This window comes from Mastigoproctus giganteus, chromosome 5, assembly GCF_048544385.1.
Source record: "Mastigoproctus giganteus isolate SK-2022 chromosome 5, ASM4854438v1, whole genome shotgun sequence".
In the NCBI taxonomy this organism is placed as follows: Eukaryota; Metazoa; Arthropoda; class Arachnida; order Uropygi; family Thelyphonidae; genus Mastigoproctus; species Mastigoproctus giganteus.
This window is the reverse complement of record NC_143579.1, coordinates 95294614-95321257: the sequence shown is the minus strand read 5'-3', so window position 1 is coordinate 95321257 and position 26644 is coordinate 95294614. Positions and strand designations below refer to the sequence as shown.

Sequence of the window (26644 nt, the reverse complement as noted above, 5' to 3'; positions counted from 1 at the left end):
TGGATTATGAGTGAAACAAATGTGTTCCCCCCCCCCCCGATAAGATGATGGGCGGATGGCCAGTACCTATCCAGCAGACACCATACTGTGGCTATTTAGCCAGTATGGCTTAGCAACCCGTCAGCATGTGGGATAGAGCACCAATGCAGGTGCTCCTACTAGGGATTCTTATTTTATGTTCTTTCATTCCTACCACCTGGCTTGGTTGATCTCTCACTCCCCTGCAACCTGGTTGGCACCCTCCTCCCCTTTCACCTGGTGGGTAACCCCCCACCACCTGTCAACTCCCACTCACAGGGCAGGATGAGGATCCCGTCTTTGTCTATCCCCCTTTCAAACAGACAGGTGCCTTCACTACTGTTCCCCCTTCTTTTTACAACTTTAACTCTTCCCCCCACTTCAAACTTCCACTTTTTTTTTTTTTTTTACTGGCTTTCCCTGTCTGTAGCCTTGGCTACCACAGGATTTGCCCTGCTAGTGCTTTAAACTCCTTACTGCCCAGCCTGCCCACCTCCTCATGGTGCTGAACGGCAAACTAGTGTTTGTGTGAAAACACAAACACTTGTTGAAATTTTGTGTGAAAACATAGGCCTTTAGGCTAAGAGGCCAGATGAACAACACAACACCACACTAACACTACATAAAGACTGACTAACCTAAATAAATCTCACCTTTTCAGAGTTGTATTCATCTCACTGCTTGATGGGGAGTTGGGGGCAACTCTGGTAGCCATTACAATTAACACTATATCCTTGTAAATGGAACTTACCTGTGCCCGAGCCAGTGCTGCAACTCCTTTCATCACTCAATATTAGTGGTAGTAAACCTTCGGTTTAACGTGTATTTACCGCTCACCAAGTGTTGATTCCAAATCTATAGATGTTCCTTTATATAAGGTGAGTTTTTTCCTGATTTTTACTGCTGCGGTAGCCAAGAATTCTGTGAGCAAAAGTAACAGTATTTACTGTGGGTCCTCCCCTCCATGTCACCACAGTAGGATCATCAGTGAAGCTGACTGCTACCTTTTACTGGATGAGATGTGCAGAATACTTGGATATTTTGATCGGGTACTGAATTTACATGACCATTTGAATGAGGGGACATTTTTTTTGTGAACTGTGCATGTATGAATTATTACATGCAGCATTTGAACACATTTTCACTGCAGCTCCGTAGTGACACCAACAAAGGACAGCCATCATACTGCCATATTGGAGATTTCGCTGTTTGTGAAATTTGGCTTCCTGTACCTTCCGATCCCTTCAGAGAAAATTACAAAAATGGTGTTATTTAAAAGCCCTTTGCTCCTTCTACTTACTCATAAATACCGTACATGTGCTCCCCATGGAACATTTTATTTTGTGCTCCCCATAGAATAACATGGAACTTCATCTCCTTACTGCTCTGCAATGCCACATTGGAAACCTTTTCTTAACAGTCAGATAGCTTCCCAACTTTGATTGGAGAGTGATAAAAGTACCACTGTGTTCTCTATCCCTGAATACCTTTTGGAAGTAATCCAGGACTTGTAGGTCTATTTGAGGCAGACTGCTTGTCCCCCCCACCAATCGAAAACTCCATTTTCAGCCCCAATTTTCTTGAATCACTTGTTGACAAATTCACCTACAGTGACCATCTGATATATCTCTGCTTGTTCAGAGTAGACCTTAATTCAAAGCAGGAACAATCTTGTTTATTCAAAATGAACCCACTAATCCGAAAATATCACCATATCTGATTGTGACTCTGAACCTGTTGAGAGGGACCTTATGGATGTGATAAATAGAGCCGGTCCAGGCTCTGAGAAAATTGTGATACACAGCCGACACTTTCAAACAAGTGGCATACTAGAATGTGACCACGTTCTGTTTCAGAATCACTCCTCCCCCCCCCCCAATTTATACTTGTAGCAGAGGAAATTAAAGTACATGATGGGGACTCTGCAAAGTTACACTACGGTGAAGAGGAACTTGACATTCCCAATGGCAACACTATCTCTCTCAAATTATGGCAATTGGGTTGGAGCTGGAGGATTTTGTCTCTCAGCAGACAAACTGGAATACATCCATAGCCCAAACCAAGAACATTAATATATGGTCTAAAATGGAGTCCATACTACTTACTCTAAATTTGATGAATTTGAGGTGCTGGTGAAGACATCAAAGGCTGATGTTGTTGGGATATCAAACATGGTGCAACACAGGGATAAGGAATGCAGAATTGGAATTTAGGGAGTACGATATGTACAGGAAGGATAAAAGGGGAGGAGGAATGATGCTGTTAGTTAAGAAACACAAAAAATCTAAGGAAGTGTATCCAGTTGACATGGGTGCACAGTGCAGTGTCGAGTCAGTTTGGTGTGACATAAGCACTGGGAAAACCACGTTCAGAGGAGGAGTGTGGTATAGGCTAAATAACTCTGATGAGTACAATGAACAACTGTTCAGGAAAATAGAGTGGGCCAGTAAATGAGATTGTCTTATAATGGGGGATTTTAATTTCCCAGATATAGACTGGAACTTGTGGATTACTAACTTACACACTAGCAAGACTTTTGTGGAGTTATTGGATGAGTGTTTTCAACAGCAGCATGTTTGAAAGGCAACCAGAGGGTGTAGTACTCTTGATCTGATTATCAGCAGTAAGAATCTGAAAATAAATGAACCACTAGGTGGCAGTGATCACAGTGTACTGATGTGGGATTTACTTAAAGATGTAACTACCATCAGGGGTAAAAGGATGGGTTTTTGCTTTTGTAAAGGTGACTACAGTGGCCTCAGAGATTTTTTTAATCCTATACAGTGGGACCAACTGATGACGTTGCCACCATCATATTCTAAATGGGAAGGAGTTCAAGGAATTAATCTGGAAGCTACTAAGCTTTTCGTACCAACTAAGAAATACTGTTCAAGATTTAGGCTTAAATGGAGGTTAAATGACCTACTGAGACTTGTGGCACAGAAAAAAAAATTCATAGGATGCATATAAATTATCAAGAGATCCAGATGCCTATGGTAAATATAAGATAGTCTGTAATCAAGTCACAAAGGACATTAGGCAAGCAAAGGCAGATTACGAGAAATCTTTGGCAAACAATGCAAAGAAAAACAGTAAAGCCTTCTTTATTCATGTAAACTCTAGAAGGAAGGGGATGAATCAGATTGGTCCATTTGACATTGATGGTTCAATTGTTGATGAACCTGCTGAGGTAGCCAACAAATTGAATGACTATTTTGCATCTACATTCACACATGAGGAGGTCTGTATGGAAGAGGAGGCCAGAAGCCTATCAGACTCTGGCAAGGAGCTAAATGATTTTGTAATAACTTAGAACAAGGTGGAGGAGAAATTGTTGAAATTGAAAATAAGAAAGGCACTTGCAGTGAATGGGATCTATCCGGTTATACTAAAGGAAGCAGCAAAGGAAGTAAGCAAACCCTTAGCCATAATTATGAAAGCTTCCTTGGACTCAGGGCGGGTCCCCATTGACTGGAGATGTGGAAATGTGTTACCAATTCACAAAGAGGGATCAAAGGGTGACACTAGTAATTAGAGACCTCTTAGTCTTACTTCTGTTCCAGGGAAAATATTGGAGTCACTGGTTAAGGACACGATGCAGGATCATCTGGACAAGACTGCAGTGATAGTTCAGACACAGCATGGGCTTGTTAAGGGGAAGTCTTATCTGACAAATTTGACTGGATACTATGATGTGGTCACAAAGGAACTGGATGTAAAAAATAATTTTGGTATCATTTACTTAGATTTTAGGAAAGCTTTTGATACCATGGTACATGGAAGACTACTGTACAAATTGGAGCAATATGGCATTAAGGGCAAGTTGCTACAATGGATAAAAGGATGATTGAGTGGGAGAAGACAGAGAGTGGTTAGCAATAAACACTGCTCTTCGCAGACTAATATTATTAGTGGAGTTCCCCCAGGGTGTTGAGCCGATTGTTGTTTTCGGTATTTATCAATGATATTGAAGAAGATATATCCAGGTTAATGCCTAAATTTGCACATGATACAAAGGTTGGCAGGGTTGTTAATGACAGTAATGATAGTATGCTACTGGAACAGGATCTGGAAAAGTTGAGCAGATGGACTGAGATGTGGCAACTGAAGTTTAACGTTGACAAATGTAAAGTACTGCATATGGGTAGTAGTAACCCCAGGGTAACTTATCAACTTAGTGGTACTACACTCAGGATAGTGGAGGATGGAAAGAACCTGAGGATAATTGTGCTAGCCGATATGCAATTTTCTGAGCAGTGCAGACAGGCACATGAGTAGCTCATGGTGTTTTGTCAATAATATACAGTAATAAGGTTGTGATTGTCACCTTGTATAAGGCAATAGTTAGACCTCACCTTGAGTACTGTATACAGGTCTGGAGGCCTCATTTTAGGAAAGATGTGGAGCTCCTGGAACGAGTACAGAGAAGAGCAACAAGATTGGTGATTGGAACAAAGGGTTGCTGAAAGGCTTAAGTTCTGCAAATTGCGGCTTTTGGAGACTAGGCACCTGTGGGGTAATCTAACTGAGGTGTATAAGGCCTTGAATGGTTTGAGCAAGCTCAATGCTGAAGGGATTCTTCCTCTTGCACAGATTACTCACCTGAGGGGACATAATTCAAATTGAGGAAAGACAATTATAGAATATATGTGCAGAAATTTGCCTTTAGCCAGTAGGTAGTTGATTGTTGGAACAAACTTCTGTTGTAGTGGAGGTCAGTTTAAATAAGTTCAAAGCAGAACTAGACAAACGTTTGTAGTGAATGGATGGGTGAAATGGGATTTTTTTTGGCTGATGCTGTATAAGCTTTCTTTCCTGCATCATATGCCTCTGCTAACGCTCTGCATGTAAAGAACGAACATTTTGAGGCTACAGTGACACCCCCCATATTGGAACACGCTGAGAACCTTGTAAGAAACAACGAAAACAGCAACCATACCAAAGAAAACCCTGATCAAGGAACCAAACATAGTAATTATATGGACAATAGAAGACAATAAACTTGAAACCAGTGAAGTTATAAAACAGGAGGTAATGAAGAAATTCATGAATCAAATGAAAACAATACATATAAAAAGCATACAGTACAGAGGACCAAAAAACCTGGCGTTATCATTGAGACACTTCCAGGGAGGAGAAGGTTCAAATCATCATGGGGAACCCAGCAGTTACAGATATTGGCTTGAAACCAGAAGCCTTCCCCACAAAAAAGGCCCATCCATGGTCCTCTTCAATGTGGACAAGGAGCTGAGCTTACTTTGGATGACATTATCCAGGAAATTTGTCAGCAGAATCTCCAAAGCATACTTGACAAACAGGACCTATCAAAGGAGCATCTATCCAGGCTCCACTAAATCTAGATCAAAGCCACATGCAACTGGATAATAGAAATGTTTCCCTGGTCTGGAATGTTTACCATTCCCAGGAATGTGTGTACACTGGCTGGAGCAGCACAGATTTATAGAATACTTTCCAATACCAAAGTGTTTTTCTGCTGTTTCAAATTTAGCCACGCTACTCATACCTGTTTACAGAGGACACCTGTGGACACTTTGTGCAGCAAGCCATAACTTCAAGGAATGCAAAAATAAAGATCAATCACATGTCTGCTCTAACTGCAAAAGTGCCAAGCTGTAATTTGACCATTCACCCAGAGATCCCTCAAGTCCTGTTTATCTTTCAGTCAACAGCACTGTCCAATTAAGAACCAACTATGGAACCATGGCACAACTGAAGAATATCCAGCACTCCCACTCTGCACAAAATAGCTCAAACTTGTTGCAGACAAACAGAACATAGATGCATTTATAATACAAGAGCCTTATACCCACTTGGCCAGAACCCAAGCACGCTAAAGTGATTGATTGTCTTGACGATAGACCTTGGGTGGTTATTGTTGTCAAGGTTGGTTTTAATGGAAGTTTATTGGCACAAGGACAACTAAGGACAAATTGTCCCTATCACAATTATTCTGCAAATGAAATCATTCCCCCCCCCCTTTTTTTTCAGTCATGTGTCAGATAAGTTAAATTGATTCAAAAAATTAAATTGGTTGGACAGATTTGCATCATCACTGAGTATATGGTGGTCATCTCTGTTGAATTGTTTTGGGTTAAAGCTGATTTAAAATTTGTTAATCGAGCAGCATGCTTGTGGGGACACTCGAGGAGGATATGTTTCACTGTTAGTAGGCCGGGACAATGACAACATTGAGGAGGTTCATCACATGTCAACAAGTGAAGGTGGATGAGATGAGTGTGCCCAATGTGTGTCCTTGCAAGGACAACCTCTTCTCATCTGTTTAATCGTGAACTAGCAGTATTGTTGCTTTTTCTTTATTTGGAAGAGTTTATTATGGGTCTGTTGCTGCCATACTGATGTCAAAACCAGTTGGTTCTGTTGTCACTTCAGCCAAGGATAAAGCTGACCTGCTAGCATCCCATTTTTCTTCAAAACTCCTGCATTAATGATCTTGGTAAAACACCTCCCACCATTCCCAACTCGCCCCATTCAATGCCTCCTATGGTCTTAAAAAAGGGTAAAAAAAAAAAAGAGTTTTTCGGCAAAATGGCGAATGAGTCACCACAACTACCAAATTTGGGTTAATTGGGTAGGCCCCCAAACAGTGTTATTCCAGGGTCCCCAAAGTTAACGGTCTGCCTCTGCTTATAGTAGCCTTGTAGTACAACCCTGTTTCATCTGTATTAAAAATGTCTTTAGGATTATAAGTGCTTAACACAGTTTGCCATGAGGTTTTCAACCAGGTGTCAGCTACAGAACCATCAAAATCCTGTTTTTCTCCGTGAAGTTTTTCGTAAATATCATGCCTCTCCTTCCATCTTGTCAGCCATCTGTCCGTCGCCTTAAATTCTTTGTGTAGTTTTTCAGCAAAATTATTAGCTTTTGAAGAAGAATGCTACGACTGATTGCCACATTAAATGAGCTGGCCTATTTGAACCAAACGAACAGAGCTTCATCTACTTCATCTTCACACTTCCTTTTCTGATTTCACTAATCACATTAGTGTTTAATGTGTTACGTGATTTTAACAATTTTGATAAGGATGACTGAGGCACTCCTAATTTTACTGCCGCTTCCCTAATATTAATTTATCGTATGTTTCTATAATTCGCAATTTACCTTTTTCACTCAAATTCACTCTCTTTCTGTTCACCGACTTTTTTTTTTTTTTGGTAGTAAAATTTAAAACACAGTAAAAAATATAAACGTCAATCAATAACAAAGCACACAGCACACACAAATTGGAACTAACATGACACATGCATGTGAGCCGAAGTCTGGATATAGAAATGAAGAGAAGATCTCAGCGAAGAGGAAACACATTTCACCATAATAATGTGAAAACACAGAATTCCAGCTATCGGTATTATCGCAAATGAATAAGACTGAGTTTACTACCTGTTTATTGCACTAACAGAAAAGCCCAATAAACTGGAAACTGCAAATTGTTTTTATTGTTTTATGGTTGTGACTTCTACAAATGTGACCTAAAGAAATGTGCTTTAGAAAAATATCACAGAGGCGTTCAGAATTGATTCTTATAACCGAAAATGTGATTCTAGTAAACAATGAAAGTGTAGTCCATTTTATTGATTTGGATCGGTTCTTTGAAATATGATTCTATTGAGCGGCTGATTCTAATAACCAGTGATCACTATAACCGGCACTTACTGTATTTCCTGTTAACCATTAGAAAGACACAATATGGCCATAGCAGCGTGTGTGTCATTAAATACCAAAACAACAACAACAACAAACAGACACATGTAGATATGAGGAGGTGATTGGTTGTAGTCTTCTCTGTTTTGTGGGAAGACTCCTTCAGACAGACACTTGTTGTAGAGTATGAGGAGGTAATTGGGTGTAGTAGCAGTAAAGTTCTTTGAGTGCCTCCTCTTCTGACTCACATCTTCTAACAAAATAAAACCCTTGATTCGCAAAAGTAGTATGGATTCAAAACTAGCTTCAGCACAATGGATAATCTCTCAACTATTCTATTATACCATCACCGAGGAGAAATACTTCCATGCAGTACTGTCAATTTCTGCAGAGCATTTGATCAACTTTGGTGGCCATACATCCTAAAGTGCCTCCGCCAAGCACAGCTTCTACTCAGTCTACACTCTTGCTGTTGTTGTTGTTATTTGGTTTTTAGGAGCATTAGCAAATAAGGCCATATTGCTCCGGGAATATGTGGTGGTCATTCCCTGATCTTTCCACATCCTCCGTATTTGGTGGTCATGGGCTCGAACCCCAGACAATCAAGAAGCGTGTGCTATGCACTGCTGCTCCTGCCCACCTGGTTATGGAGGCGCCCTACACTCTTGCCTTCAGCACTACTTGCAGACAGTGCAAGTAGTGCTGAAGGCAAGCAGCTCTGGAAAATGAACAGTTTATAAAACTAGAGGTCAGAGGATTGATATATTATCATACTGAGGAACCAAGATTGGTCTTACGAAGTGCAGATATATTTAACCTCTAAAGGGTTGTTTTTTTTATTATTTCACATCCAATCTCAATCTATTTAAGTAAATGTAGTATTCCTCCTGGCTAATTGTACATGTTATGTTTAACTCCTTGATCAAGGTATAATTCAGTGCATGAAGCAAAATTATATTCATCTTTAGCTTGTCAAGACCAATTCAGATATCCTTGCACTTCTGTCACATCCTAGCAGTTCTTGTATTTGAAAACTCAATTTATTTCCAAATATGGTTATAAATTTAAATTGAGTCATTTTTTTATTTAACTGACAATACTAATAAAAACTCATAAATTTCTGTGTATTGTTTGAAAGACAATAAAGCAATCAAAACCTACATTGGTATTATTATGTTTATTTCTGGAAAATATGTATATAATAGGGTCAATATAAATAAGGAAAATATGTATGTATGTATATAATTTGGTCCTTGAGGTTGTCACAGACATTCTCTCATATATGCCATACAAGCTGTACTTGCTACCTGGGAGTCTAAAATGCTGATGGAACTGATATTTGGGATTTGACACTCAAATCAAGTGGACCCAATTTCGGCGGAGTCCAGACGGTCTGTGACAGCCAAATGGTGGGACTGTTAGTAATCCTGGGTATAACCCCCATACTCAAGCACACTGTGGGTGTACATAAGGAATCAATTCAGGTGACAACCAGATCAGAGCTGAAAATTAGTATAGCAGCCCTTAGTTTGTCACACTTTTTTGAGACAATTCAATATTCAGTTAGCTGATCTCTATAAGCATAAGGTTCCTGAACACAAACAAAACTTAGTTCATCTGCGCTACAGATCTTGCATGCTGCACATTAATTTGGAGAACCTTGAGTTCGCTGTACATATTATTTCTATGGGTAAGAGTGCTATTGCTTATTTACTGTAAAGGACAGAATACATTCTTTCCTTAGTAACTTTCAGTGCAAATATGTATTCAGGACACTTCTTATCTCTAACCAAATGAGCAATAGACCTATTTTTCGCACTACAATTGGAACAACACTGAGGTTTGTTTATTTTTACAGAATTTAAAATTATGACCCATCACATCACAATAACTGCAAACCGGCCGATCACATCTACATGTCTTAGAAGTGTGCCCATACCTCTTACAATTACAAAAAACAGTAACCAAATGAAATTCCTTAAACCTGTAGGATATCAATCCAATAAAGATCTGTGTTTGTTTGTTTGTCAAGAAACTTAACTCTACAGAATATTTCCAAGATCCAGTTAACTCCATTTTTGTTTTCATTAGAAAAACATATTTTCACCTCATCACTGATGTCATCTCTGCATAGACCCATATGTATTAGGTTTCTTTCATATAACTCATTAAGTAGATCTTTATTTAAGTCCTTATTACATCATATACTTTTATTTTTAAACCAGTTTTCTTAGGCTTAGTGATATTCAATCTCAATTTCTTTATGAGGTCATTTGTCTAACATCCTCTTGCTCCATGTTAAACTAAGTCAGCTAGTCTTTGCATTTTCCTAATACGTACCCTTTTAAGTGAATTTTTCATGATTTTAGAGACCACTTTTTCTACATCCATGCTAGATTTAAGTTTAGAATCATGCTCAGGTCTCATCAGAAGTACATTATTAGAGCTAACATTATTTCTAAGCCCATTATTCTGCTTTGCATAGCTGTCATAATTAGTTATGTTATCCTTCCAATTTTCCTTAACACTATTTTTAGCAACCACACTATACAGCTTGCCAGTACACCTTAAACCTGTAATTATTGCAATGCATTCAGTTAATGACCCCTCTAAACATCTATTTCTCTCTTTCAAGTATTCATTATTTATTCCCAAGTTCAAGGCCAAACTTTCCAGATAACATCATTATTGATTCCATGTTCTTTAGCAAATAAAAATTCCTCTAACTTTCTTCTCATACATGTAATGACAACAATGGCTGGTTCATTATGGAAATTGTTAAGGGCTTGTTTCTGCCTATTTAGCCGAGTGGGCAGGAGCGGGAGTGCAGTAGCACACGCTCTTTGAGTAGACCGGGGTTCAAGCCCCTGACTGCTGAATACGGTCGATTTGCCAACCCGCACTGGACCAGCGTGGCAGATAATGGTCCATTTCCCTCAGCATGAATTGTTGAGGAGGCTTCCATCCTGCAGTGGGTTGATAATGGCTGCACTTTACTTCTTCTTTTTTTTTTTTACTTTCTGCCTATTTTGGTTATTCAGTCCATTTCTATCGAACAACTGTGAATCTATTAAATCTGGTTCATAATCCAGTTTGTTTTCTACTAAATCTTGCGACTGATATCCAGAAGCGTGCGAGTCATACTGATGTTTGTCGGCACCAATGTTGATAGAATTATTAAAACTGGCAATATCCTCAACTGTATTCGTATATTTACTGTCAATATTTAAGTCCATTTCGATATTCTTGTTGACGTGTCTCATTTCTTCATCATTATCCTTAAATACCTCTACTTCATTTAATACATTAGTCAGATTTTTCTTATGTTTATTGCTTCCCCTTTCTCTCCTTCTCAAAACAGGAGATTTACTCTTAACTGAAGTAGGAGTGCCCACAAAACTCTCTCCTTCGCCACAACAAACACATTGTTGTTGTTGTTTCTTGGGTTTTATTGGCGCATTAGCAACTAAGGCTATAATGCGCCACCTTCGCCAAGACAAATACGTCTACCGCTTCTTGTCATAATATAATTCTCAGAGTTCTGCTTCTTGAGGAGGCAGAGTTGTTGACATCCAAGTCACATTCCAAGGCCCTGCCAGAAATAGCCATAACCCAATCAATACTGCATTGTTCAACAGCAGGAGGGTCATGGTGCTTAACCCTCCTGCTGCATGTCAAATTTGGCCCCTCCAGTCTTTAGCTTATTACCTTGCTTTCTAAGACTTTCTTAAATATCTTATGGGTAACCCTTACTATCAGAATATGAAACCCATCATTGTCTTCTACAGGTTCGTTAAAAAACTCATTCATTGTATTTACCTCATCATTACTTACAAAAGGCTCAATCTTGGGGAGCTCTTGAATTTTAACAGTGGATTTCCTATTCCTTTTGTTATCCTCCCCTGACAAGTATCTTTGTTAGCACTCATTTAAGTCATTTATGCTTATTAATCAAAATTCAATCATAATAAGCAGTGCCACTACAATTTTCAAAAATCACTTCTTTTAAGCTTTTAAGTTATTTCCTCAGATTCAAACCCTGACACAACAGTAAAGTCGTTCTCATTAATTAAGGTCCTCCCATCCTCTAGGCACCTCCGTAGCCAGGCGGGGCAGGAGCAGCAGTGCGTAGCACACGCTTTTTGATTAGACCGGGGTTTCGAGCCCGTGACCACTAAATACGGGGGATGCAGAAAGGTCAAAGAATGACCACCGCATATCCCTGGAGCAATATGGCCTTAGTTGCTAATGCTCCTAAAAACCAAATAACAAACAAACAAACAACAACCCAGTCTCTAAGCATCAGGATTTTAAATTATAGCCAGATAAAATGTTAAGTATTTGTGCCATGATGTAGCATAGGCAAACAATTAATTGAACGTTAGAATGAAGAACGTTCCAACTGTGAAAATAAACTAATGTCTATAAGTAGTTAAATACTACCTGATATTGTTAAAAATACACTGATCCCGACCACAATCCAATTCCGCCAACAAGATGATCACCAAAAAAAATCAAATAACTCTTCCTAATACTACGCTTTCAACATAAAATTCAGTAACACATAATAACACATTTAGCATAGACAGCAGCAGTGGCACCACTTGTTAATGATATACAGTAATTTAGCCAGAAGAGACAAGGGGGGTGATTGCCCTGTTGTATAAGGCAATGATGTGTATTGCATACAGATTTGTAAGCCTCAGTTTAGGATGGATGTGGATCTGTTGGAAAACATAATACACTAAATATGTTGAAAGGAATAATTTCTGAATGGGATCTTATCAGCGTCTCTGAAGAAGAAATTAAAAATTAACTTGAAGATCAAGGTGTCATAGCTGTGAGAAGGGTTAAAATTACTAGAGATGGGCACTTACCCCAACCAGAAATATTATACTGACGTTTAACACTCCTAAACCACCTATATCTGTGAAGGCCGGATGTCTAAATTGAAACATTAGACCATACATTCCGCATCCTCTCTACTGCTTTAAATGGCATGCCGTGGTGTTGCCATCTATTCCAACTGTGAGTCTCAGGATCAGAGCAATCAGAACTGTTCAGCCGAGAAACTGAAATGTCCAAATTTCAAGGGGGACCATTCCGCCTATTCCAAGAACTGTGAATATTGGAAAAGAGAAAAGCAGATTCAATGGTATAAAGTAGAACATTCTATTACAAACCAAGAAGCTAAGAGAACTGTATTCCCGACTATCTTAAACAGACCTTCCTATGTGCAGGTCATAATGAATCGGCGTACAAAAGAAACCCAAACAGATTTTATAATTCCTCCAAAGAAGTCCATCTCAGACTGGGCACAAGCACTATTTACAGCATCTCAGCTAAAAAAGCACTGCAAGGAAAATGTAATGTCATAAGCCAGAAGTCAACTGAACAAATGGAGACAGAAGCGATCAACCAAGCAGATGAATCAGTACTAGAGATTTATGCGGAAGAAGAGATGGATACCGGAAAACCATATTTCCCCAAAAAGGAAAAACCTGCGTGTGAAAGATTTAAAACAGTATCTAGCAAACAGACCGTAAACCTCTCCAAAACCAATAATGAAAACGTCCTGTCGCAGACATTGGTGACAATTTTTAACCCCAGGGGCTCACATCTGGTGAGTATGGGCTTGGCACACCCAGGATCCTGAGCTGGATATCATCATTCTTCTCTTTCTTGGTGATTCCCTTCTACTTCTGACTCTCTCTCTCTCTCTCTCTCTCTCTCTCTCTCTCTCTCTCTCTCAGGGTAACTTTGAATTTTTTTTTTTTTAGCTGGTGCAGCATAAGCCTCAGGCTTCTTTGCACTACATGGCTAGTAATAATAACACTATCTGGCTCTTGCCCATGCCTTCTTGAACAATATGAGGTTCTATATAGTTGGATATCTTCAAAAAGTATTCCAGGTTTTGTTTCTCTCCTTTTTAGCCTGTGCACATTCTGCATTCCACCATGATTTTGGATGTGTTGGAAAGTCAGATGATGTTTTTGAGATAGAGTGCTCAGCAGCTTGAATTATTTTATTTGTTACATATTGTACTGCTGCATATAATGGTTTTTGCTTGATAGTAGCAACATTTAGTTTTGCAAATGATTTATAAGTTTCCCAATGTCCTTCATTTATTTTCCATCTGGGAGTTTTACGTGACTTGCATGTGGTTCCTATATTAGGCAAGCCAGTAGGAAAGCGTCCTGGATAAAATTTGCATCTACATTAGCAAGTTCCACACCATCTAAAACTGTCTAGAATAAAATTAACAAAATGAATGACAGATACCAGTTTACTCCAACTCCGATCCTAAACTGTAATGGACAAGTCACTGCAGAGCCATCAGAAACAGCCAATGCACTGGGCGAAATCTTTGCCAAAATATCAGCGACCACCTCATATACTCCCAGTTTCCAAATATACAAGGCAAGAACAGAAAGACATAAACTGAATTTTTCCACAAGAAATGATGAAGAGTACAACCTACCTTTAACGTTCCATGAATTGAAACATGCACTATCACAAGCCAAGTGCTGTAGAGCCAGACCAAATTCACTATATGATGTTAAAGCAACTCAACGATCAATCCCAAATGGCATTACTTGAACTATATAACAGAATCTTCCTAGAAAACCAATTTTCAGACAGTTGCATCATGCAATAATTCTTGCTTTCACAAAACCGGGGAAAGACCTCTCTGACCCACACAACTAACCAACCAATAACTCTAACAAGTTGCCCGGGAAAAGTTATGGAGAAAATTATCAATGCTCGTTTAACATGGTTTCTGAACAGAAATAACCTTCTCAATCCAGGCAAAAATCATTCAATGCTAGATTTACTTATCAAATTAGAAAACAGTATGCGGAATGCCTTTATCTGAAAAAATCACCATGTAATGATCTGTTTTGATATAGAAAATGCTTATGATACAGCATGCCATTATGGAATTATCGAAAACCTATACCACCTTGGATTATGTGGACATCTTCCTAAATATATTAAAAATTTCTTACGCCACATGTAATTTCAAGTTAGGTTGCAGAATGCTCTTTCAAAAGTCTTCACCCAAAAAGAGGGTGTGCCTCAGGGGTCTGTGCTTAGCACCACCCTCTTTGCTATCAAAATAAACTCCATAACTGAACATGTACCAAAATCTGTTGATACCCCTTTATATGTTGATGATTTCGGCATTTCCTATCACTCTCAGAATATGCGATGTATATATTAGCAGCTACAAGGAGCAATAAATAAAATAAGCAAATGAGTGCAAATAAATGGCTTCCGGTTTTTCACACAAAAAACTGCATGTATACACTTCTGTAGGAAACGAAACCTACACTCTGATCATGAACCTAAACTGGACAGATATAAGATTCTTAGGGATTCTCTTGGATAAGAAACTGACATTCCTTGAACATATTAAGCAACTATGATATTCATGCATCAAGAAGTTAAACCTACTCAAAGTTCTTTCAGCAACAACTTCAGGTGCAGATCGACATACACTACATAAACTTTATCGAGCAATAGTACGTTCCAAGCTGGATTATGGAGCACCTGTTTATGACTCCGCAAGACCAAGTGCACCGAGATGGTTAGATCCCATACACCACAGTGCGCTCTGTATATCACTTGGAACTTTTCGCACTTCACCTGTACAAAGCCTATTTGCAGAAGCCCATGAACCTTCACTACAACTTATGTGGCAGAACTTATTATTACACTATGCTGTCAAGATAAAATCCATCACCGATCATCTAAATAGAGAGGTTCTGTTTTCATCTTACTGGGTAAACTTATACCAAGCCCACCCACGAATGAACCGACCTGCCAACATCTGTCTAAAAGATTTACTGTTAAGCCGAGAGCTTAATTATGATAGCATAACTACTATGACTGCACAGATTATTCCATCATGGATTATAATTCGACCTGCATTTTCAATCCTTCAGGAAAACAACTCTCCTGAGAACAAACTACCAGCAGCTACATGCAGCATATAAAGAACAATACGAACATCACACTTTCATATACACAGATGGGTCAAAAACAGAGACTTGTGTAGGAGCTGCGATTCACTTTGAAGACTGTACTCTCATCCAACAACTTCCAAAAGAATGCAGTGTCCTTACAGCTGAATTACAAGCCATTTTGATGGCCATAAACAAAATTAAACATAAACAGATAGCAGACAGCATAATTTTCACTGACTCGCTTAACTCTGTCATTGGATTGCAGAATGCCAATACCAAAATATACCCAGTTTTACAACAGGTCCAATATTCAGTATCAAAGCTGTTACAAAGTAATCACAAGATCAGATTCTGCTGGCTCCCAGGCCACACAGGAATAACTGGAAATGAAAGAGCAGACAAAGCGGCAAGAGAAGCTGCTATCTCTGACTATGCCTTTCGCTCAATACCACATACCCATTACAAGTCATTAATCCAACAAAGCAGTTCAAAACAATGGCAACAACACTGGCAAGATCAAACTAACAACAAACTTTGTGTAATTAAACAACCACCCCAAACACGGACTACTAGCTGCTGATCCAACAGACATGAAGAAGTGATCCCTGCTCAACTGCGAATCGGGCATACCCATATATGACTCATTTTTACCTACTAGGCGAAGACCCTCCTCAGTGCCAAAACTGTCAAGTTCTGCTGACTGTACATCACTTCACGGTAAACTGTCCAAGATGTAATAGAGAATGTATAAGAGCCTTTCAAACAATAATGAATGCGCAAAACAACCTAATGATTAAAACAATTTTAGGTGACCAGCCAAATATTAATGACGTTTTCTTTTTTCTTAAGTTAATCGGATACTACCAAAACATATAAAAATTAATAGTATAACATTTACGAAAAAGCTACATAATTATAAAACAAAATCTTGTCTTCCTTATAAACAACATCAAGAAATTTGCAAAACGTAGAAATGTGAAACTCTCTAACCTAGACTAGTGCATTATAGCCTAAGCTGCTCTTGCGCCAATAGCTCTCAAACAACATCATCATCAAACATTTAATTGGCACTGTCAATATGTTGCAGGTGGTATTCCATTTTCATATTTAATAGCGACTGCTTGTTTGCCAGTTTCAAAATTAGCAATAATTTTCAATTTTGTTTCCAAAGAGGGAATTGCACTTGGCTTCCTTATCTTCCTCATTTGAATTTGCAGGCAGAGGCATTCTGATAGTCGCAAAAAAAACCAAAAAAAAAACCAACAAAGTAAATAAGACACAAAATTAGTCAACCACGAACTCTCCCATCAGGAGAGTTCGTGGTTGACTAATTCAGCTCAAATTACACACAATGCATAAGATAAGTGGTGACGTGATGGCAGATAAGAGAACCAACTAAAATTAAGAGAATAATGGTGTTAAACAGTGAAATAGATATGAGAAATGAAAGATACTAAGAACCTTTTGTATATCTTTGCATATCTTAAATGAATACTGCCTATGCTAATTATATTTACAGTGACTTCAAATGGCTTCAAGGTGAAATATCATACGAAATAATATGTGAAAATATATATAAAACCAATAGTAAACCGAGGTTGGGATGAGGGTAGCTGAGATGAAAAGTTTTTGATGTACTACAATCGCTAAATACAGTTGACAACAGTTCATAATTAAATACGGCACAGTAATTTACTTTTGGCATAGTAATTGATAAATAAAATTATTGAAATCATTTTCATGTTAAAAGAAGGGTAATCAAAATATTTATTACCTTTGTAGATGCAACATATGAGGATTTAACAGTAAGTACTACAGCATTCATTAGATTTTTGGCAGCCTGGATTAAAGAAGTGGCACTATCCAACTAAAATATATAAAAGCATATCTAAAATTGAAAAAATATATATTTTTTTCCACAGGCAATTATAAGTCATTATAGCCAACTAAAATTCAATCAGAAACATGTAGTTTATAAAAGTCAAACATATTCCTCAAATAAATTTATTCTGAACCTGAAAATATTTCACATTATAGATTTGGTTCTTCCTACGGTAAGCTGAATATAATAATAAAAATAACTTACAAATTAATTCTTAACATTCTATTAGAGAGTTTGATTATCATATTTCAAGGAAAATTTTACAGATAACACATTGATTCTCAATATATTATTTTTGCAATACTATAGTGATCCTTTTAATTTCTTTTGTCAAAAAAAAAAATATAAATAAAATAAATAAATAAAATTAGAAAAAAAGACAATTCTCCAAGTGAGATTTGATACAATTATTCTTTAAAATGAAAATAGTTATCCTATTGAGATGTACTACTGCACTACAACAGTGAAACAGCCAACATAATATTAGAATGACAAATTAATTAATCTTACAAACTATTCCCAGCAATGTGTTCCAATAATATTTTGCTCACTTTTTTTTTTTTAGGTGGCAAATTGCAGGAAGAAAGATGGAAGGCAAAGGCATGAAAGAAAAAAAAAAACAAACGATCATATGAACATTACATTAACAGTCATTATACAAGCATAAACGTAATACAATATAATATACAATCTAAAAAAAAAATTATATTATATATTCACATTCTCCAAGTAAACAGCAAAAGTACGGGTACCTTAAAAAAAAAAAGAATTTGCAACTCATACGTCACATTATATCTTCACCAAATGATGCCATTTATTGTTAATTTAAATTATTTCCTGAACAGCAACTGCATAATTTTTTTTCTTATTTCTTTACAATAAAGTTTACACTGATCTAAAAATCTAGATAAAGTCTGGAAATAACATATATGGAAGATATGGGTGATATTCTCGCATTTGTCTTTTTGCAATTCCACAGGGTTACACCTTTCTTCAGAACAAAAACTTCAACCAATGACAATTAAATGGAATCCTTTTTTTTTCCTAGCAAAATACTCCCCATAGCATCTTATAGAATTCTCCAAGCTTTTACTCACTTTGCCATTTCATTCAAGGAGACAGAATAATTCAATAACCTCAAACACCTGAATAACCTCTACATTCTTGAAAACTGATTCAAAGTCCTTTAATTTATATGAGATCCTAATTCAAATAATCTTGAAAACAAAGGGATTTCTGTTTCATCTCCATTTCCTTCCTCTGTTCTCAATTTTTCCAGCTGATTGACCTCTTCATCTGACAAATGTTGCATCATACGAGGCATGCATTCTTTGGTATCATCATTCTCCAATTACCAAAGGTCAACCATTTGCACAGCAATTCCTTCATATCCTCAGAAGTTACAACATTTATGCCATCATATTTTATTTTTATTTTTTTCAGCCAGCATTTATATAGTTAGAGGAAACAGCAATAGAGCTTTCAGTGATATTTATGGCTTAAATTTGTGAGAGAACGGAGCTATGAATGAGGATTTCTGTTTATGTTGCCCCAGTTTCTATTTATCATGTTCAGTTTATGTTGCCCGGAGTTATGTCTTCTTTTTACCGGTCCTTTGAAAAAAAAAAAACAACAAAATCTGGGCAACATAAACTGAGGGGTATGTGTAATAGATGCTGTTTTATAGTTTTAATGGTGTAAGCTTTGTGCCTATCAATGGGCCCTATGTAGTACTGGAATCAGCAACAGAATGAAACTTGTAACTGCACAGAAATAAATTAGATGTGAATATAAATGGATTTGCATGAGATACATAAATAAATAACACAGAGATTGGCATTAGCTCCAAGGATATGTTTTATTGTTATTGGTTTTTGTGAAAGAAATAAAGCAATATAATATCCTCTCTTGTTGGCAAGCAGTCAGTCAACATATGTTTAACTGTGAAGACTATACAACAGTGAGTATATTGTTGAGATTTATCACTTGTGAGTAAGAACAAATGTGTTAGGTGTTTGTGTCTGATCCTGGCAAGGATGACATCTTGTCTGTTTATTTAAAAACTGGAATTTCAAAGTTGTAGTTTATGCTGCAGATTGCTTAAGTTTGTTAGTTGACTGAGTTTGTGATAAGAACATCCACTGGGCTATCATGGCTTTTCACATGATGATTCTAAAGTCTGGAAGCAGGACTGAGATGTGCAATCTGTAGTTGTTGGATTTTTGGCCTCTTTATCTGCATGTTCATTCCCTGGCATTCCATTATAAGCTAGAATCCAGTAAAAAAACAATGGTGTTCGTCTTTTCTAAAATTGAATTAACTGAATGGAGCAGATGGAAACTAGTTGATAGGAAACTTATTTGTCTCAAGATAGGATGAAAAGCAGATCCATTTATTGAGGCATTAATTGCACTAGTGAGTCAGAATAAATTATGCACCTGGATTGGCTATACAACCTGTATTCTTTAATGTAAATTCAAAAGTTAAGAGCTCAGAAGAAGGCTTCAGGAATGGTCAGAAAAGTGGCAGCTAAGTTTTAATTCAGCAAAGTGCAAGTGCACTTGGAGATTAGCATTAGTAGAGGAATATGATGCAAGAAAGCAAGCTTATACAGCATCAGCAAAAAAAAAAAAAAAAAAAAAAACACTTCCCATTTCAACCATCCATTCACTGCAAAAGTTTGCCCAATTCTTCCTTGAATTTATTTAAGCTATTAACTTCCACAATGACCGATGGAAGTTTGTTCCAACAATCAACCACCTTGCGGCTATAGGCAAATTTCCACACATCTATTCTACAACTCTTTCCTCAATTTGAATTTATGTCTACTCAGATGCATAATTTGAGCAAGAGAAAGAATCCCATCAGCACTGAGCTTTTTCAACCCATTCAAGGTCTAATACACCTCAGTTAGATCACTTTGTAAGTGTCAGGTCTCCAGACACTGCAATTTGCAGAACTGAAGCCTTTCTTGGAAAGAGCAGCCCTCTGTTCCCCTCACCAATCTCTTTGCCATTCTCTGTATTCGCTCCAGCAGCTCTACATCTTTCTTAAAATGAGGCCTCCAGACCGTATACAGCACTCAAGGTGTGGCTTGACCACTGATTTATACAAGGGGTGACAATCACCCCCTTATCCCTGGGGACTCCACTATTATTATTACTCCACGAAGAGAAGTGTCCATTGATTACCACCCTTTGCCTTCTTCCACTAAACCACACCTTTATCCATAGCAACTGCCATACTACTCCAATTTGTACAGAAATCTTCCACGTGCAACAATATCAAAAGCATTCCTAAAATCCAAGTATAGGAGATCAAAATTATTTTTTGTATCCAGTTCTTTGTGACCACATCGAAGTTTCCAATAAGATTGGTGAAACAAGACTTTTTTCTTAACAAACCCATGCTGTGTCTGAACTATAACTGCAGTCTTGTCTAGGTGATACTGCAATGCTTCAAAACCATGTCAAAATTATAATGCGAACAACATGTGGGGTCATTAAGTGACTCCAGCAATAAATATTTTCTACTTACGAAGTATACGAAATAAAATGCAATACAAAGCTACATAAACATTTATTAGTAGAAATAACACATAAAAAATAAAATCAAATATAGGTGCTAAGTTAAATACTGGTAATGGAATAGTTCTGTAACATTAACTAGTTTCGGTAGATATGCATTCCACTGAATTGAAATTAGTTGTTCTTGTTATTGCATGATTGGCATATTGTTGACTTTCTAGTATGGTGGCATGGTTCCTGCAAACAAATTGATTACGCTTACTACATTTTTTCATGGTTTTCTTATCAAGGTTCATGGGGCACGCAGTACAGCAACTGTGTTTCGCACCAGTTCCAGATGTTTTATTTTCCCATATCATTCCTGTTTTTCCTTGGCATTGTCAATAATAGCACTTTTAATGTTATTGTTGTTGTTATTTGGTTTTTAGGAGCATTAGCAACTAAGGCCATATTGCTCCGGGGATATGCGGTGGTCATTCCCTGATCTTTCCGCATCCTCCGTATTTGGTGGTCATGGGCTCAAACCCAGATCTAATCAAGAAGCATGTACTACACACTGCTGCTCCTGCCCACCTGGCTACGGAGGCACTGCATTTTTAATGTTGTTGTTGTTGTTTGTTTTTAGGAGCATTAGCAACTAAGGCCATATTGCTCCAGGGATATGTGGTGGTAATTCCCTGACCTTTCCGCATCCTCCGTATTTGGTGGTCACGGGCTCGAACCCCGGTCTAATCAAGAAGTGTGTGCTACGCACTGCTGCTCCTGCCCACCTGGCTACGAAGGCACTTCATTTTTAATGTATTTGGGTAGCTGTTCTTGAGAAAATTAGCGGTTTTATCAAATTCATTCCTAATTCTTTGTATTTCTTTGTGTACAGAACAAATCCGTTGACTGCTGCCAAATTCAGAATTTGGAAAAATATCACCAATACATGCTCCTGTTACAGGAGCATGTATATTCTTTTACCATGTGATCCAAAGTGTCTACAACCCCCTTTGCACTTATTGTAGTCTAGTATCACTTGGGGTTTGAAATTAGTTGCTTCATTTGATATATTCAAATCAAAGTGCTGAGTTGATAATAAGACTACACTCCTATTTTTCTTAGGAACATAGGCAATGATCATGGCATCCTTGGTAAATACAGTATTAGTTGAGTGCATTGTACAATTTTTTGTTTTGGCAAAATTATTGAGGAACCACTTTTCGATTGAGCTGCATAGTTCTCTTTAGTGTTTTATCTTGCTACATTAATTCTTGTGTAAGAGCAAGAGATGTAAAGAGGTTATCGGTGGTAACTCCATAACTTGAAGACAAACCTTCTACCAAATCTAATACTACTCGCTTGCCCTCTTCCTTTTCAGGTGTGCCATCTATCATTCCAGTATAAATTTGCATGTTCCAGAAATAAGAATCTTCTACATTACATAAGGTCCTTATCTTTATCCCATACCTGGCCTGTTTGGATTTCATATAAACACGAAATGGACACCGGCACCGGAATGGAACAAGCTGCTCATCAATGCATAAGTCCCCACCAGGTATATGAACTTTTTTACAATTCAAAACAAATGTGGAATATATCTTCAAATGCTGCTAACCTACTCTCCTATCACCGTTGTGGTCGAGTCTCAATATTGTCAAATCTAATGAATCTGAGCAAATCCTTCATTCTAGTGCATGATATGGTTACAGAAAAAAAATCACACGTTGCAATGCAGGAGTCTTGTGGCACCATAATTCTAGAATGGGTTCCTGGCATGCTTTGAGTGAACCAGCAATAATCAACAGGCCTATGAATTCTTTCATATTATCTACATGATTTACTTCCCTCCATTCATCACCTTTCAGAGAGGGAGAGAGAGCTTTAGGATTAGTTTCTTTTTTTTTTAATTTTTTTTTTTTTTATGAAAACCCAAAACACGAGAGGTATTAGAACCTATAATACTTAGTACCGTGCTTGGGTTGGAAGTTGAGAAGACAAAATAAGATATTTAGACTTGAACTTCTGTAGACTGTAATTTTCAGGTAATATGTATGAAGGAAGGTTGTTCCAGAAAACGGCAGTTGAATGAATAAACAAGGAAGATGAAAAGTTGGTTCTGTGAATTTGAAGTTGGACAGTAAACGGATGTTGAATGGTGGCAGCATGTGTTTGGACTGTTTCGAAAGAGAGAGCGGGAATTATAGAAGCCAATTCAGAAGAACAGTGCCCATGGAAGTATCTGTAGAAAAGGTATGCAGCAGAAACAGTACGTCTATGAGACAGAGTGGAGAGACTCTGTTAGAGAGGAGTCATTAATTAACCAAACTGCACTCTTCTGGATGGAATATAGAAGCCTGAGAGAGATTTTGTGGGAACAATATTCCATGGTAGGGCGGATTTGCGATTTGTACAGAGTGAACAGCTGTTTGGAAGAAAAGAAATGCAGAGAGCAAAAGAGAAAACCAAGTTTTTTAGATGCAGAGGAAGCAATATATGTAATGTGCTTGTGCCAAGACAGATTAGAAGTCAGGGTAATCCCCAAAAGGATATATCATTTTACCTAGAAATCGGAGTGTCACCAAAGATAAGCATAGGAACAGAAGTATCCTTTTTGCGAGATACTTTTTGCATTTTAGAAGCATTGAAATCAACTAAGTTGTTGTTGCCCCACACGAGAATTACCCGAAGATCAGCATTTAGGGAATCGGTAGCGGATATTCGAGAAATTCAAGTTGATTGAGCAAGGCAAGTTTTTTCAAAATGGAAAGTGGAATGCAATGTGCTATCATCGGCAAAACTGGATAGAATTTCCAGTCAATGGAAGAAGGTCATTAATATACAAGAGGAAAAGAGTGGGAGAAAGAACTTAACATTGGGGGACACCAGCATCAGGGGAGAAGTTAGAAGAGAGAGAGAGTCATCTACCATCACCCTCGTGAGCAATCAGAGAAAAAACTGGATAACCAATTACAAAAAACAGTTGGCAAACCATAAGATGGAAGCTTGATTATAAGACCTTTATGCTAAACACGATCGAAAGCCTTTGAGATGTCAAGAGCAACTGTTTGTGTTTCACCAAACTTTCTTATTGAATTTGTCCATAAATGGATAACATAAGCCAGAATATCACCAGTGGATCGACTGACGGAATCCATACTGCCGATCTTTGATCAGACAGAAGGTTTCTGGGTAGTTTAAAGAGTTGGAAGTTAACTGATTTTTCCATTAATTTAGAAAGTGTAGAAGTTTGTTATTTGTTATTTGGTTTTTAGGAGCATTAGCAACTAAGGCCATATTGCTCCGGGATATGCGGTGGTCATTCCCTGACCTTTCCGCATCCTCCGTATTTGGTGGTGACGGGCTCGAACCCCGGTCTAATCAAGAAGCGTGTTCTACGCACTGCTGCTCCTTCCCACCTGGCTACGGAGGCGCCCGGGGTGTAGAAGTAATTGCAATGAAACAATAATTGTATGGGAGGGATTTTTCACCCTTTTTAGGAACTCGCTGGATATGAGCAAATTTCCAAGCAGAAGGACACACACCTTTGGAATAAGACAGTGAAAAAAAAGCGGCAAAGAACAGGAGTAAGTTCAGGAGCACAGATTTTGAGAACAAGTGGAGAAATACCATCAGGACCTGGAGCTTTCTTAGCATCAAGATTCATCAAAATCCTTCTGATATCCTTTTTGACGGAAGACCACAGGAGGCATTGAATGGAGCGAGTTGGGAATGGTGGGAGGTGTTTTGCCAAGATCATTAATACATGAGTTGGAAGAAAAATGGGACGCTAGCAGGTTTCCTTTATCCTTGGCTGAAGTGACAACAGATTCATCTGGTTTTGACAGCGGTGGGAGCAGAGAAGGACAAAAGTTGCGGGCAAGAAGCAAGTTTTCTACTCTTAGCCTGTTCGAAATCTAGTTTGGACTGATTAATGACTGCTTTACAATTTTTGCGAGCTTTGGTGTAAGCAGAAATCGAAACTGAAGAATTGGAAACAAACCAATTACAATGTGCGACATTCTTCTCTTGAACAGCCTTAGCACATTAATTGGAAAACCAAGGTTTAGACAAAGGACGAGAATTTAAAGTGGAGTGTGGAATAAAGGATTCCATTCCTACAAGAATAATTTCACTGACACGATCTGAGCAAACATTGACATCAGAAGTCTTGAAATGGTAGTTCGACCAAAGAAAAGAAATCTCGCAGGTCATCCCATTTTGCATTCTTGTAATGCCCAACAATACGAGGTTGGGAATAGCCATGAGATAAAGGCTTCATTGGAGAAGAGACAATCACCAAGTTGTGATCTGAGGTATCTAAAGGTATCTGAAGGTATCTGAAGTGACCCCTCACTTCAAATGTGTACTTAAAAGGGTTGTTTGTGAGAAAAAGATCAAGTGTGTTGGCTGTATTGTTAGGATTGTCCTGTATTCTTGTAGGTAAATGAACAATCCGTGCAAGGTCAATATAAACTGCAATAGCCTCAGCATCTCGACCAGTTGGGTTGGTGTGATGAGAAAACAGAAGCCAGCTGGGTCAGTGTGATGAGAAAACTGAAACCAGCTGGAGTTGTGAACATTAAAATCACCAGGAAAATTGCCTCACTGTTAGGAAAGTTGGACTGGAGAAAGTCAAACAGCTCCAAGTGATTAGTGGAGTTGGGAGAATGGTAGAGACAACAGATGAATTTGACACAATGAGGTATTATCATTATTGTCTTTGGTGGCCCCTAGACATTTGTCCATATCCACTTAATATCCCTGATTTTATTATCCTTATACAGGATACCCAGCCACCAGAGAACAGTCATCACCTAGGATTACTGCTACCCGATGCTCGTCCTTATGAATGTGGAGCTGGGCCTAGGTCTACTGTACTGTCTGTGGTGGCCGCACAAAATTCCCGCACCCTCTGGTAGAAGTGGCAGACCAGAGGGCGCCAGCAATCCCACCCCCCCAAGCCTGGGAGCCAGTAAAAAATACTAATAAAAATAACATTTAAAAAAAAAATAAAAGAAACTAATAAATCTCTCCTCCCCGCACAGGTATTCAGGAATCGAAGCTTCCTACTCCTATGGGCAGAGAGACAAAAAAAAAAAAAAAAAATGAAAAAGACACCATCCTGGTCCACAATCCTGCACTTAGTTACTTACATAGTACCAGCAAACGCAAAAAAAAAAAATAATAATAAATATATATATATAATACTAATAAATAAATGCTAAAAAAAAAAAACGAAGACCAAAATCTCTCCTCCCCGCACAGGTATTCAGGAATCAAAGCTTCCTACTCCTACGGGCAGAGGGAGAAGAGAAAAAAAAAAAAATATATATATATATATCCAGGCTGATAACTGTCTTCTTTTTAGAAATACAGAAATAGCAAAGCTTTGAAAAGCAATAAACTTATTATAATCTGACAAGTAGTTATTTTCATTTCCATATCTCAAATCACTAATTACATTCTTTAATTGAGCTCTGTAATTCTCATACAATACATGGCACCAAGTTTCTTCAACACGACATACACAGTAAGGGTTTGACTTTAATCCAAAATAATATAATTTACTATTCAAAGAACCA

General features: G+C 38.0%; 1 protein-coding gene across 1 annotated transcript in view; it reads right to left on the bottom strand.

Moving 5' to 3' along the window:
* LOC150085574 (catenin alpha-like) overlaps window positions 1-26644 on the bottom strand; it is a 707146-nt gene that overhangs the window by 76425 nt on the left and 604077 nt on the right. Inside the window, exon 22 of the mRNA XM_090373354.1 lies at window positions 17443-17535. Within this exon, the coding sequence (XP_090229480.1) occupies window positions 17443-17535 (93 nt within the window). The remainder of the gene's footprint in view (window positions 1-17442; window positions 17536-26644) is intronic.